The 15132-nt window shown below is 41.6% G+C and overlaps 1 protein-coding gene across 5 annotated transcripts in view; it reads right to left on the minus strand.

Moving 5' to 3' along the window:
• RYR3 (ryanodine receptor 3) overlaps positions 1-15132 on the minus strand; it is a 557802-nt gene that overhangs the window by 363063 nt on the left and 179607 nt on the right. For all 5 annotated transcript variants that reach the window (XM_027553458.1, XM_027553456.1, XM_027553457.1 and 2 more), the window contains exon 2: positions 11178-11297. In XM_027553458.1, the coding sequence (XP_027409259.1) occupies positions 11178-11297 (120 nt within the window). The remainder of the gene's footprint in view (positions 1-11177; positions 11298-15132) is intronic.

Raw genomic sequence — 15132 nt, forward strand, 5'->3', positions numbered from 1 at the left:
GACTAATAGATGGAGAAATATACCATGTTCATGGATTGGAAGAATCAATATAGTGAAAATGAGTATACTACACAAAGCAATCTATAGATTCAATGCAATCCCTATCAAGCTACCAACAGTATTTTTCACAGAACTAGACCAAATAATTTCACAATTTGTATGGAAATACAAAAAACCTCGAATAGCTAAAGCAATCTTGAGGAAGAAGAATGGAACTGAAGGAATCAACCTGCCTGACTTCAGGCTCTACTACAAAGCCACAGTCATCAAGACAGTATGGTACTGGCACAAAGACAGAAATATAGATCAATGGAACAAAATAGAAAGCCCAGAGATAAATCCATGCACCTATGGACACCTTATCTTTGACAAAGGAGGCAAGAATATACAATGGAGAAAAGACAATCTCTTTAACAAGTGGTGCTTGGAAAACTGGTCAACCACTTGTAAAAGAATGAAACTAGAACACTTTCTAACACCATACACAAAAATAAACTCAAAATGGATTAAAGATCTAAACGTAAGACCAGAAAACTCCTAGAGGAGAACATAGGCAAAACATTCTCCAACATAAACCACAGCAGAATCCTCTATGACCCACCTCCCAGAATGCTGGAAATAACAGCAAAAATAAACAAACAGGACCTAATTAAAATTAAAAGCTTCTGCACAACAAAGGAAACTATAAGCAAGGTGAAAATACAGCCTTCAGAATGGGAGAAAATAATAGCAAATGAAGCAACCGACAAACAACTAATCTCAAAAATATACAAACAACTCCTACAGCTCAATTCCAGAAAAATAAATGATCCAATCAAAAAATGGGGCAAAGAACTAAACAGACATTTCTCCAAAGAAGACATACAGATGGCTAACAAACACATGAAAAGATGCTCAACATCACTCATTATCAAAGAAATGCAAATCAAAACCACAATGAGGTACCATTTCATGCCAGTCAGAATGGCTGCTATCCAAAAGTCTACAAGCAATAAATGCTGGAGAGGGTGTGGAGAAAAGGGAACCCTCCTACACTGTTGGTGGGAATGAAATCTAGTACAGCCACTATGGAGAACACTGTGGAGATTCCTTAAAAAACTGGAAATAGAACTGCCTTATGATCCAGCAATCCCACTGCTGGGCATACACACCAAGGAAACCAGAACTGATAGAGACACATGTACCCCAATGTTCATCACAGCACTGTTTATAATAGCCAGGACATAGAAGCAACCTAGATGTCCCTCAGCAGATGAATGGATAAGAAAGCTGTGGTACATATACACAATGGAGTATTACTCAGCCATTAAAAAGAATACATTTGAATCAGTTCTAATGAGGTGGATGAAACTGGAGCCTATTATACAGAGTGAAGCCAGAAAGAAAAACACCAATACAGTATACTAACACATATATATGGAATTTAGAAAGATGGTAACGATAACCCTGTATGTGAGAGAGCAAAAGAGACACACATGTATATAGAACAGTCTTTTAGATTCTGGGAGAGGGAGAGGGTGGGATGATTTTGGAGAATGGCATTGAAATATGTATAGTATCATATAAGAAGCAAATCGCCAGTCCAGGTTCGATGCAGGATACTGGATGCTTGGAGCTGGTGCACTGGGATGACCCAGAGGGTGGTACTAGGAGGAAGGTGGGAGGGGGGTTCAGGATGGGGAACACGTGTACACCCGTGCCAGATTCATGTTGATGTATGGCAAAACCAATACAATATTGTAAAGTAATTAGCCTCCAATTAAAATAAATAAATTTAAATTAAAAAAAAAGAGGAAGTCATTAGGGTGAGGCCTTATCCAACAAGACTGATGTCCTCATAAGAAGGAGAAAACACCATGTGAAGTCAGAGACATACAGAGAGAAGGGCCATATGAAGACAGAGACCGAGACTGGGGTTATGCTGTCACAAGCCAAGGAATACTCGGGACTACCAGAAACCAGAGTAGGCAAGAAGGATCCTCCCACAGAGGCTTCGGAGGGAGAGTAGCTCTGTTAACACCTTGATTTCAGACTTCTAGCCTCCATAACTGTAAGGGAATACATTTCTATTTGAAGTCACTTAAGTTTATGCTAATTTGTCCTAGGCAACTAATGGACTATATTAATAATCTATTATATATTACAGTTTCTCAACTACTTTTCTTCCTCTTCATCAATGATATTCTACACTGCAGTTCAGCCACCGTCTATCATGGTCATACATCTGGGCCCTAGTTTCAGCCAAACTGGTCTCCTCTGAAGCCTCTCAGGGACACACCCCATTGTCTAACCATGCAGCCACATTCCAGTTGGCTTGCTCACTCAATTACTCTTATCACTACTGATACCCCTTAATTTTTTTCACTCCCAGTTCTTTCCCAATTCAGCTTAAATTCCAAGATACCATGGTCTAGTCTCCTAAACTCTCTTGTCCTTTTGACATTTATCACACTTACCCAGCAACACTTTGACCCTGGCAGAATTAAACTATCCATTTTCTTCATGCCTCTGGTGGGCTGCTGCACAAGATGACACAATTTGGAAAACTGGTAACACTGAAAAGTTATGGTTACCAACCTCAAGTGGCTCTTCCAGCTGAGCCCTCACACTACTTAGCAATTGCACTAGTCTCCTCAAGGCCAGTGGTCCCCAACCTTTTTGGTACCAGGGACTGGTTTCGTGGAAGACAATTATTCCAAGGACAGGGATGGGGGAATGGTTTCAGGATGATTCAAGTGTATTACATTTATTGTGTACTTTATTTCTATTATTATTACATTGCGCATTGTGATTATACGGTAATGTGAGCAATGGGAGCAGTTGTAAACACAGATGAACCTCCCCTTGCTTGCCAGCTGCTCACCTCCTACAGTGTGGCCTGGTTCCAGTCCATGGCATGGGGTTAGAGACCCCTGCCAAGTGTTTTGTCTCACTCTCCAAAACTTTCTGCACAAAACCTACAGGGTTAGTCCTATCTTTGCCTTCTTCCTTTTCAATGATATAAGAGCTCTTCTTTTGTTTGAAGGCCAGTTCCTCACCTCTGTTCTTAATACCAGCTTTCCCCACTATATCAGCAATTTGCACACTAAATCATCCATTCCCTCTTTTGCATCACTTTTTTTTCTCTTTCTTGACTTGTACCTTTCCATCAGCATGGGAACATGCTTAAGTCTTAAGCACATTTAAGTCTCTTCTATTATAAAAATCCTTCCATCCTCCGACCCTCTCCAGCCATCACTCTCTCTTTCAGAGACTTCTGCACTGGCTGTCTTTCTCATTTTCCACTTGGACTCCACCTCTGCTAAATTGGCAAATTGGCTCTGTGCTTGTCAGCCTGGTGAGTAAGGTCTCACCAAGACTGCCATTGGCCTCCATGTTACTACATCTAATGGACATCCCAACCTCACATTACTTTGCCTCCAAGTGATATTCTACCACGTGGACCATACTCCTTGACAGTCTTCCCTTGGTTTCTGTGGCTTCTATGACATTGCAAATGCCTACTTTACCTCTGATTTCTTAGGATTCTCCCCCTCATTCTCTGTTTCTCTTCTTCTACTCATCTTTAAATATCTATACTTTCAAGCCCTCTTCTCTTCCCTTCTTAATCCATAATTTTTCCACTCACTTTCTCCAAGCATAATTTTCTAACCTTAAGCCAATATCTCTTAAATATTATCTCCATTTCAACCTCTCTGCTCCATATATCCAGATGCCTATCAAAATTTCCTCTTGAATGTTTTCCAGGCATTTGAATTCAGTATGTTCCAAATTGGGCAGATATTACACCCTCCTTTTTTTGCAAATTGAAGGCTTGTGGCCACCCTATGTCAAGCAAGTCTCTTGGCACCATTTGTCAACCACATTCGCTCACTTTGTGTTTCTGTGTCATGTTTTGATACTTCCCACAATATTTCAAACTTCTTTAAAATTATTATATTTGTAACAGTGAGCTGTGATCATTGATGTTACTACTACAGCTGAGTGATGGCTCAAATGATGGTTAACATTTTTTAGCAATAAAATACTTTTAAATTAAGGTATGTACATTTTTGGACATAATGCTATTGTACACTTAATAGACAATATTACAATGTAAATGTAACTTTTATATGCACTGGAAAACCAAAAAAAAATTGTATGACTCACTTTATTGGGATATTTGCTTTATTGTGGTGGTCTGCATCCAAGCGTGCAATATCTCTAAGGTATACCCATATAATCTTTAACTTTAAAGTTGATGATACCCATATCCTCAACTTTAACATAGAGTGGTGGAGTGCAGGAGAAAAGACAGGTAAACCATCATAAATCAATGCAATGGATGTTTTGACACACCCCTCCCATTTACAGTGCTTCTGTGCCTTATATCCCAATACAGAGGCACAATACATCTGCCTTATCACTCTTTTAAAAACATACTTTCTAGAAAAAAATATGATAATCTTTATATCTATAAAAAAAAGTTAGCTATAAAAATTTCAATATTGCTTCATGTACTGAGAGCATTTGCATTTTAATGGATTCTGTTTGATTTAAGCAAATACATATTTCTAACTTTGGAGTGTCAGGCGTTCAGAGGACAGATGCGACAAGGTTGTGGGAGGGCGTATGGAGATCTCCCTGGGTATTCTTAAAAATCTAGCCACTTGAAGAAATATGGCTTCTTTATCATTAAATAAGAATCATAATGCTCTCTATTCCTGAGTATTATAGAAATTAGACAGTGATTTGAGTTTGGAATGAACCATCTTCAGGAAGTCACTTAACTTTGTCTAAATTGTTTTATCTTTTTTTTTTTTTTTAATCAATGAGAACAATTTTTGCTTCATAGGTTGTAAAGACTAAATGAGAGTGTGTAAGCACCCACAACAGTACACAACACACAGACTATAATGCTTGATAAATGTTAAAAAAAAAGATCAGAATTTCAATGTTTAAATCTCTATATTAAAAGACATGGGATTTTTACAGTTTTATCACAGTTTGGCTTTTATAAGATCTCAAGCCCATAGAGAAGACTACACACTAAAATTATATTGAGAAGTTCAAAAAAAGGTATACAACTTCAGGCTGAGTGTCTGTTTCCATAAATTTGCACAGACTTAGTTTTTTAGGAGTAAACAGTAAATCTTTCTGAGCTGAAGATAATAAAAGCAACAGAAAATAAGGGTTTTGTTTTTTTTTTTAAGCCAAGAATTCTGTTCTAATTTATGTCATTGACATAATGATGTTTGCACAAACACAGATGTTTAATTCTGGGTGTTCAGCACCTATACAAGTTTTCAGAAATCACAGGAGACTATTTTTTTCCAGTTTTCAAAAGAGGAGGTGAAAACAATAGGAATAAAATTTTCCTGGAAAATGTTCAATTTGAAAATTAGATTTGAAACTGGATTTTCCATTTTAAGTAAACCATGGTCAGCAAGACACAGTGTTCCCTGACAGAAAGGCAGAACATTTTTCTGTGAGAGCCCAAAGAGTTCAGATGTAACACTGACTTTAAAGGGCACCAGGGTAAACTGCTTCACTTCATCAACATCAGTTTCATTACTAAAATTGGTGAAACAAACAAACCTTGGTCTGTTGCAACTGATTTTCAACAAAAAGTTCCCATATTTTTCTTCTTTTTTGGTGCTCTACAATTAAGGAAGGTAGAAGTCAGGATTTGGAAAGGTGTTGGCTTATAATCGTAAATAACTACCATCAGTGAAGATTCCTGTGGGGTAAGGCATATGAAACTCTCCTCTTTTTGCCTGAGAATTTGACCTTCAGTTAATTGTCCAGTTTTGTTCTTGGGACAACCTGATAAAACTGATATGCTAATTATGTTACGAGAGAACATTGCTTAGGGTGAAAATGATCCCTAATTTGTAGCCTGCATCTGGATTGGAAAGATCACCAGTACTTCATAGAAAGCCCTCTATTTGTGATTCCCCAAGTGTGATGACCCTTGTATCAGGGGTGGTCCTTCAAAAGCTACGCATGTGGAGTTGTTACAAGATACATCAGCTCCTGTGGTACAGAGCCTTTTAAGCCATGGTGACTCTACACTTGCCTGATGTGGACCTTGTCTCTTTGAGCCTGAGCTGTCATTTGGGGTGGGGATTCAGAAGGCAGACCCTGGAGGCTGCAAGGATTTCTGCAGAAGTGCCTGACACTTCCCAGCAGGCAAGCTGTGGCTCTTGTCCTACTAAGCAGATTGAGGTCTACCAGCATCTTATGAGTCTGGATGTTAAGTTGAACCAAAGGCAACCTCTTGGTGGACACTGCAGATACAACATAGATGAGACACAATATTAAGAACTAGAGGAAAAATAGACGATTTCTGATTCCTGGAAATACATTTTCCACTTAAAAATGACTGTCAATATATAAAATAAATTGCCACTGGGAATCTGCTGTATGACTCAGGGATCTCAAACCAGGACTCTGTAACAACCTAGAGGGGTGGAATGGGGAGGGAGGTGTGAGAGATGTTCAAGATGGAGGGGACATATACCTATGGTTGACTCATGTTGATGCTTGGCAGAAACCAACATAATTTTCTAAGGCAATTACCCTCCAATTAAAAATAAATAATTTTACAAAATGACCATCCATAAGCATTTGCTGCTATTAATAAAAACAGAGAAGCAACATTTCCCTTCAATGTTGCCTGCTCCCTGGTTTCAACACTGAATCTTCCCTACAAAACAAAATACCTTTTAACTCCTCACACTGTGCTCATTTGAATGAAAAGCTGAATAAGGGTGCTTCTGTGAATTAATATCTGCAATTTCAGGGGCCTTCAGAAAAGGCCATGACAAACAAGACTCAAAGTCACAAGAACTCTCCCAAGTGCTCAGCAGTTCCTGGTCTATGGCAGGTGTTGATATTCTAAAACTTTTGCTTCCTGTATTTCTACCCTCTTACTCCCTGCTTCAATATGACCTCTTTTTTCTCGGGACTTGTACACAGAGAATATCTTTTAAGTACCTTATCTCATGTCTTCTTTCTCTGAGGTCTTTCTTCTCCCTAGAGTTCATCTCAATTTTACCTCTCTGAGTCTCAACTAAGTTGAAATACCCTTGACTGGGATGGCCCAAGGTCACCAGCTGGCTCTGTAGCCAGTTGATAAGAGTGACATTTGAGGTCTGTGCCTTATACCCAGTTTGCCAGGCTCAGGAAAAAACACACCTTCTCATTTTATTGCATGGTTAACATTAGTTTCCAAGAGCGTAAGAATGGCACCATTGGTTGTGAAATCTGATGGTAGAGAGTTAGGAGAAATAGCTAGTGAAAAGGGAGGGAACAGGACAGAAGAGGGGTGTGCACAGCTGGAGCTGACTATAGGAAAGCCTGGAGCCACATAAAATGGGTTAATCTAGCAGGCTGCTCCCAGGAGTGGTGACAGGAAATTCTGAAGACCTATCTATCCTTTCCACGAACTTATCCTGTTTTTCTGTGAGAAGCCCTCATGGTGCACTTTCTTCGTACTACATACAGAAGAGACACACACTCATGCAATGATAGCATGGGTGCCAACTCTAACAACTGGTTTATCCTTTTGGAAAACCAATTTAATGTTGTTTATACTCTGTTGCCATTAATTCTTCTCCTGAAAAATAATTCAGGAAGCAAGAGTAAACCAACAAAAACCACGTACATGAATTTTTCTTTAATAACCATGAAGATTACATAGCAATATGGAACTGGATGAAATGTGAAAGAAAAAAGGCAGAAGGTCTGAATATCCAGGATGAGTGTGACTTTGAAAATATATGGGTACATGTGGACAAAGGCCAGAGTGAAAAACAAAAATGAAAATAGTTGGGACAGGGAATACAGTCATAGATGACACATGTCTTACAAAACTTCTTCAGTTGTGTTATCTTGTTTTAAATTTAAAATGAAAAACCAAAATAAGAACAGTCAGTCAAGTGGGTGTTAGCAAGGGTTTTTCTCATCCCTGATGCACTTCTGAGTGGTATGGGTTATTATTTTACACCTGAGGGATGCAAAGAATTCTTAGGTTATGATACATAGTTCTCTTTAATTTGTTTTAGGTAATCTGGCCTAGGTACTAGTAAATCACAATAGCCAATGGTTAAACATCTGCTGGATCATGGAAAAAGCAAGAGAGTTCCAGAAAAACATCTATTTCTGCTTTGTTGACTATGCCAAAGCCTTTGACTGTGTGGATCACAATAAACTGTGGAAAATTCTGAAAGAGATGGGAATACCAGACCACCTGACCTGCCTCTTGAGAAATCTGTATGCAGGTCAGGAAACAACAGTTAGAACTGGACATGGAACAACAGACTGGTTCCAAATAGGAAAAGGAGTACGTCAAGACTGTATATTGTCACCCTGCTTATTTAACTTGTATGCAGAGTACATCATGAGAAACGCTGGGCTGGAAGAAGCACAAGCTGGAATCAAGACTGCCGGGAGAAATATCAATAACCTCAGATATGCAGATGACACCACCCTTATGGCAGAAAGTGAAGAGGAACTCAAAAGCCTCTTGATGAAAGTGAAAAAGGAGAGTGAAAAAGTTGGCATAAAGCTCAACGTTCAGAAAACGAAGATCATGGCATCTGGTCCCATCACTTCATGGGAAATAGATGGGGAAACAGTGGAAACAGTGTCAGACTTTATTTTTGGGGGCTCCCAAACCACTGCAGATGGTGATTGCAGCCATGAAATTGAAAGACTGCTTACTCCTTGGAAGGAAAGTTATGACCAACCTAGATAGCATGTTGAAAAGCAGAGACATTACTTTGCCAACAAAGGTCCGTCTAGTCAAGGCTATGGTTTTTCCAGTGGTCATGTATGGATGTGAGAGTTGGACTGTGAAGAAAGCTGAGTGCCAAAGAATTGATGCTTTTGAACTGTGGGGCTGGAGAAAACTTTTAAGAGTCCCTTGGACTGCAAGGAGATCCAACCAGTCCATTCTAAAAGAAATCAGTCCTGGGTGTTCATTGGAAGGACTGATGCTAAAGCTGAAATTCCAATACTTTGGCCACCTCATGCAAAGGGTTGACTCATTAGAAAAGACTCTGATGCTGGGAGGGATTGGGGGCAGGAGGAAAAGGGGATGACAGAGGATGAGATGGCTGCATGGCATCACTGACATGATGGACATGATTTTGAGTGAACTCTGGGAGTTGGTGATGGACAGGGTGGCCTGGCATGCTGTGATTCATGGGGTTGCAAAGAGTTGGACACGACTGAGCGACTGAATTGAACTGAAATAGAGTTTGCTGCTGCTGCTAAGTTGCTTCCGTCGTGTCTGACTCTGTGCGACCCCATGGACTGCTAAACAAATATTAACTAATTTAAATCTTAATAACAACATTCTTAAGTTGTTACTACTAAATTTCCATTAAGCAGATGAAGAAAACTAAGTTCAGAATGGTGAGGTACCTTGCTCAAGGCCCTAGCTTAGCTGGTGAGTGGTGAACACAGGATTCAGACTCAGAGTCTGGCTCCAGAGCAATGCCCTAAACCGATGTCCTATACCTTACTCAATGGATGACTAGCAAATGGTACATGGGTTTCTAATTCAGACCAATGTTCTTTTCATTACACCAGACTGCATCTTATCTGGAAGATGAAAAACCTGGAAACAAGACTGAGTGACTTGCTCATGGTCACGTGATGAGCTAATGGCTGAGAATCAACTTCTTTACTTATAATCTAATGATTTTCCTATTATCCCAGACTGCTGGAAATGAAGAGAAAAATACCTAACTAAGAGCAAAAGTAAATGAGGAAAGACCTCAGGGAAATAAAACCTAAGACCTCTAAAAGATAAAAATCTTCTTTGTCTCTTTGCTCTGCCATTTATTTGAATGTGACTCTGTCCTTCGTGCTACTGACAGATGCCTGTGCTCGTGGACCAGGGACCTCCCTACATGGGAGAGAGGCAAGTTATGAAGAGCAGAAGGGCTTCAGGGAGGCGTGGCCACCATGGGGCACACTTGATGTTCTAGGATTTGGCCAAACTGCATGTGTCTGTGCTGTATATGTTAACATGGAGAAATGACATACTAATCAGGCGGCTTTGCTGGAAAGTATAACCATTTTCTGATTTAAAACATTCTATAGGAAAAACTGAGCATGGAGGTATGGTGATGGATAATTGTATGCCAACTTGGTTAGACTATAGCATTCAGTTATTTAATCAAACACCAATCAAGATTTTGATGTGAAGATACTTTGTACATATAATTAACATCTACAATCAGTTGGCTTTAAAAGGGATTATTACCCTTGATAATGTGGGTGGGCTTTCTCCAATCATTCAAAGGCCTTATGAATAAAACCTGAGGTTTCTTGGAGGAAAAAAATGTCTGCCTTAAGACAGATTCAACTCTTGAGTTTCTAGTTGATCTGACCTATGGATTTCAGATTTCCCAGCCCTCAAAACTGCATAAGTCAATTCCTTAAAATAAATCTGTATCCATCCATCCACCTGTCCAGAAAAAGGAAGAGATCCTATTGCTTCTGTTTCTCTAGAAAACCCTGACTGATACAAAGGTTTTTCCAGGACTGCAAAGTACTGTGAGAATACGGGCACACAGATCCACCTGACATACAGTTTGTGAAAAGTAGAAAGCAAATGAAAATGGAGGAAGCAAAGTTTCACTGAGGAGAGAGAACACTACATGCCCCCACACAGGCGGGGACCAGGACAAACATTCCTTTCTGCCCCTGGGTCACAGCAGGCAGTTACAACCACCTTGGCACAGTTGCAACTGAAAGTGATGAGCTTGTTGTGAGACACAGGCCCAAGGACCCACGAATCGCTGAGGCAATAAAATGATAGCTGGGAGTAAAGAAAACATACTTAGATTTCTAGGAATTAACAACAAGGAAGGTGTTCAGGGCATAATAAAAGCATCTTCTCCCTGAAGACTGACAGTGACCTCAAGGCATCTCCCCCATGTGCTGCTGAACACTTAAAGATAGGTACTATTAATTCTTCGCATTCCTCTGGGCTTCCACTGTATAACTTTCTAGGCTGGGGAGAGTTATGGGATCTGCTTCCCATTTCAAAAATAAGTATGTCTTTCGAATTTCTTCCTCACCACCCTCCTCACCCTCATCATCACTTCCCAGCAGTCCCATTCCCAGACGACTGCTTGGGAGGCCAAGAGGGAAGGTGCAGAGCAGACGGTTAATCTCACCTTGGCTTCTGAAGTGGGTTCCAAGAAGCACAGGCGATTCCCAAGTCCCTCGGCTGCCAGGCAGAACTTCCTCTGCTCCTTGTGAACGTTGGCGATGCACTGGAGGACCACTTCATCTTCCTGCCAGGGGAACAGAGACCCATGTGAGGAGCAAGGGACTACCTCCCAACACAGAGCCAAGCCCCTAAGGCACCCTGCTGCATCTTCATCAGGTCTGCTGAGGGGCACATGCCTTTGAATATTAGATAAAGGAGAGTTTGTTCCTCGCATGGCATACCTGAGCTCCTCCCCTGAGTCAGGATTCTACTCATCTCTGGGGAGTGGGGTAGCAAGGACTTGGAAGAGAGGTACTACTTAAGTTCACAGCGTGAGCCTCCCTTCTGAAACGTACAAACTGCACACCATCCAGGTAAGCAGAGGATTTCAACCCTTGAGGGAACCTTAAACTAAACCTAAGCAATTTCTCCAAATAAACAATTAAACAATGAGGGAAACTGAGATGGCAGCAGAGATCAGAGGGAGGCAGGATCCGTGGAGGGAAGGTCCATTCTATGACAGGCTGGAAAGAGACATACTTTGTTGGAGGAGAGGGATGTATGCAGTGAAACGCATTCGGAGATGACAGAGGAGGCTGTGGAGGATACCAGCAGATGCCTTTAATTTTAAATTCTCTTTTATATTGAGTTATAGCTGACTGAGAATGTGGTGTGTTTCAGGTGTACAGCAAAGTGATTCAGATAAACACAAGCATATATAACACAGGGAACTCTACTCAATACTCGGTAATAATCTACATGGGAAAGGAGATGCATTTTAGATATGCATCTAAGGAAGATTAAAAGGAAAGGAAGACTGAGAGAAGCCTTGAGGATCCAGGCTGGAAGGACGAGTGGTCAAAAAGAAAAGCCAAGGAGAGGACTTTCCTCCTAGGCGGCAGCCTCAAAAGCAGCCCTCCTCCAATTGCAGACACCTTGTTTGAGTGGCATTCCTCTGCTTGATGGTCCAGAAATGAGGCTGACCTCCATTTACAGGAACATGATCACCCCCTGCACAACCCTGCCTGACGATGAGCGGCAAACCTCTTCCTTACCCATCCCTCCATCCTTGCTCCTCCAACCTGTCAGTCCACATGCTCTCTCTCCACCGCCACCCGACCTCGGGTTTCAAACATCAAAGACGACTTCCAGGCATAGTTGAATTTAAGGGGGAACCAGAGGCGCCCCAGGTGGAAGTGCTTCTTCTCAGCACTTGCTCTCCTGTTTCCCGTCTCAGTTCCAGATCCGCTTGTCTTAGTGTCAATCCTATCCTACAGTACTGGAAAGGCACACTAAATAGACATGCTTTTTCCTCCACGGTGCCTACAACACATCTAGTCACATGGAAAAATGAAATCCTCTATGTGGTGGGAGCATGAAGAGATTCAGTAGGACCAACCCCCACAAAGAGGTCTGCAATGCCCAGGGATTGGCCAGCGGCGACAGGGAAATTTGAGACGTCACAAATCACAGACATATGAGGTGAACATTGAGGGAATAAAAAGGGCTCCATCCTTTCACTAGCCCTGAAATGTCACTGTTCATCACTAAATTGAGTCAGTAATAAATTCAAGCCTCTGCTTCAGAATTCAGTCTTCATTTGAGTTGAGACAGAAGAAAACTCCAGAATATCACTTCTCTCGAAATGTGGGCTCAGGGGGATCTCTGAAAAAAATGAAGTTTTTCCCCAGGCAGAGTATGCTCCAGATCCCAGACCCAATACCATCCCCCTGGGGGGCACAGGGAATGGGGGAGGATTCTGAGTTGTCAAAACTTCAGAAAGGTGCCACGAAATGGGCGTGGCAGTTCAATGGTTTGTACTGCAAGAGGCAGTCCTCAAAACACAAAATTTTTCCATCCAAAATGTCAAGAAGACCCCCTGTTGAGAAATACTTTAAGTATCTCCTACCCACGTACCATTCACCAGTGGGAACAGGCATTTGGAAATCACAGAACTGGATCTATGGACCAGATTTCTCACAAAGGGAAAGTCAACAAAGGTTTCTTTATAATATGTGTCTTAGAGAATCTCTTTCCATAATCACCTTTCCCATGTTCTTTCCACCCTCAAGTGCCCAAACCATCTTGCACTAGCTGCCTCAGGGATCTATTTGTCTTCTGAAATTGACCTGTGCTGTAATTCACATCCTCATAACCTAGGCTACCAATCAACTCACGAAATAAAGGAATTACCCTGGCTCAGTAACCACTTCCTGAAGAGCATTCACATGCAGGCACTGTCCAAGTCAGCACTCTGGGGGATACACGTGACTGTGCGGCTCTGGACCAACTTACCCTTCTCCAAACATGTTCACTTTTTTCCACCTGCTGTCTGGAACTGTACAGCTTGGACTGACCTGGCTGTAGACACCACCTGGCATGGCAGCCTGTACCTGCCTTCCCTCCAGACAGCAGCTATTAGCACCACAAACCTTCAACAGACAGACATCTGGAGACAAAGAGTGCTTGACGCGGAAATCTTTGCACCATTTGGAATCATGAGATGAGTTAATTTAACTCATTTCATTAATTCTCTCACTCCCTAGTGGAACACAGAACACAACCCCTTCTAGGCCATTACCAACTCTATTTAGTTTACTCATCCCTATACTGATGTATGCTTTCTCCCCTCTTGTTATCTCTCTTCCTTTATCCCTTTGCTTTAAAGCAAATCTGGGAATTTCCAGATAATGCTATTTCCGAGGAAGCCCCGTTAACTGAAGGCTGCAAATTCTCCCACTTTTGCTATCTTTTCTTCCAGAAACTCTAGCTCCCCTCACAATCCTCACTGCCAACTCAGATGATTACTCTTCAACTCAGGTGCCCAAAATCTTCTATTTTGAGACACATGATAGCCAATCTCCACATCTTCTTTGGCAATCTATCAACAGACTAGTTACTTCTCCCATCCTTTATCTGACTCTTAATGACAATTGGGGAATTTGATAAACATTTTTGTGTGAATTCAACTCACATTTATTGAGTGCCTTCCAAGGGCAAAGAATTCTTCCAGGGTATCATGAAGTACACCAGGTTTTGTAAGAGGTGATATGTTAATATTGTAATAATGGAGCTGACATCTGACAGGCCAGCCCACAGCCTTTCTCCACTCTGCTTTAATCATCATCTCAAGTAATTTCAAGGTTCTTGTGGACAATCTATTCAAAATGAATCAGTTCAGTTCAGTTGCTCAGTCGTGTCCAACTCCTTGCAACCCCATGGACTGCAGCATCCCAGGCCTCCATATCCATCACCAACTCCCGGAGTTTACTCAAACTCATGTCCATTGAGTTGGTGATGCCATCGAACCATCTCACCCTCTGTCATCCCCTTCTCCTCCTGCCTTCAATCTTTCCCAGCATCAGGGTCTTTTCAAATGAGTCAGGTCGCATCAGGTGGCCAAAGGATTGGAGTTTCAGCTTCAACATTGGTCCTTCCAGTGAACATTCAGGACTGATCTCCTTTAACATGGAATGGTTGGATCTCCTTGCAGTCCAAGGGACTTTTAAGAGTCTTCTCCAACACCATAGCTCAAGAGCATCAATTCTTCGATGCTCAGCTTTCTTTATAGTCCAACTCTCACATCCATGCATGACTACTGGGAAAACCATAGCCTTGACTAGACAGACCTTTGTTGGCAAAGTAATATCTCTGCCTTTTAATATGCTGTCTACTACTACTACTACTAAGTCGCTTCAGTCATGTCCGACTCTGTGCGACCCCATAGACGGCAGCCCACCAGGCTCCCCCGTCCCTGGGATTCTCCAGGCAAGAACACTGGAGTGGTTTGCCATTTCCTTCTCCAATGCATGAAAGTGAAAAGTGAAAGTGAAGTCACTCAGTGGTGTCCGACCCTCAGTGACCCCATGGACTGCAGCCTTCCAGGGTCCTCCGTCCACGGGATTTTCCAGGCAAGAGTA

Source organism: Bos indicus x Bos taurus, chromosome 10 (genome assembly GCF_003369695.1).
Source record: "Bos indicus x Bos taurus breed Angus x Brahman F1 hybrid chromosome 10, Bos_hybrid_MaternalHap_v2.0, whole genome shotgun sequence".
Classification (NCBI taxonomy): domain Eukaryota; kingdom Metazoa; phylum Chordata; class Mammalia; order Artiodactyla; family Bovidae; genus Bos; species Bos indicus x Bos taurus.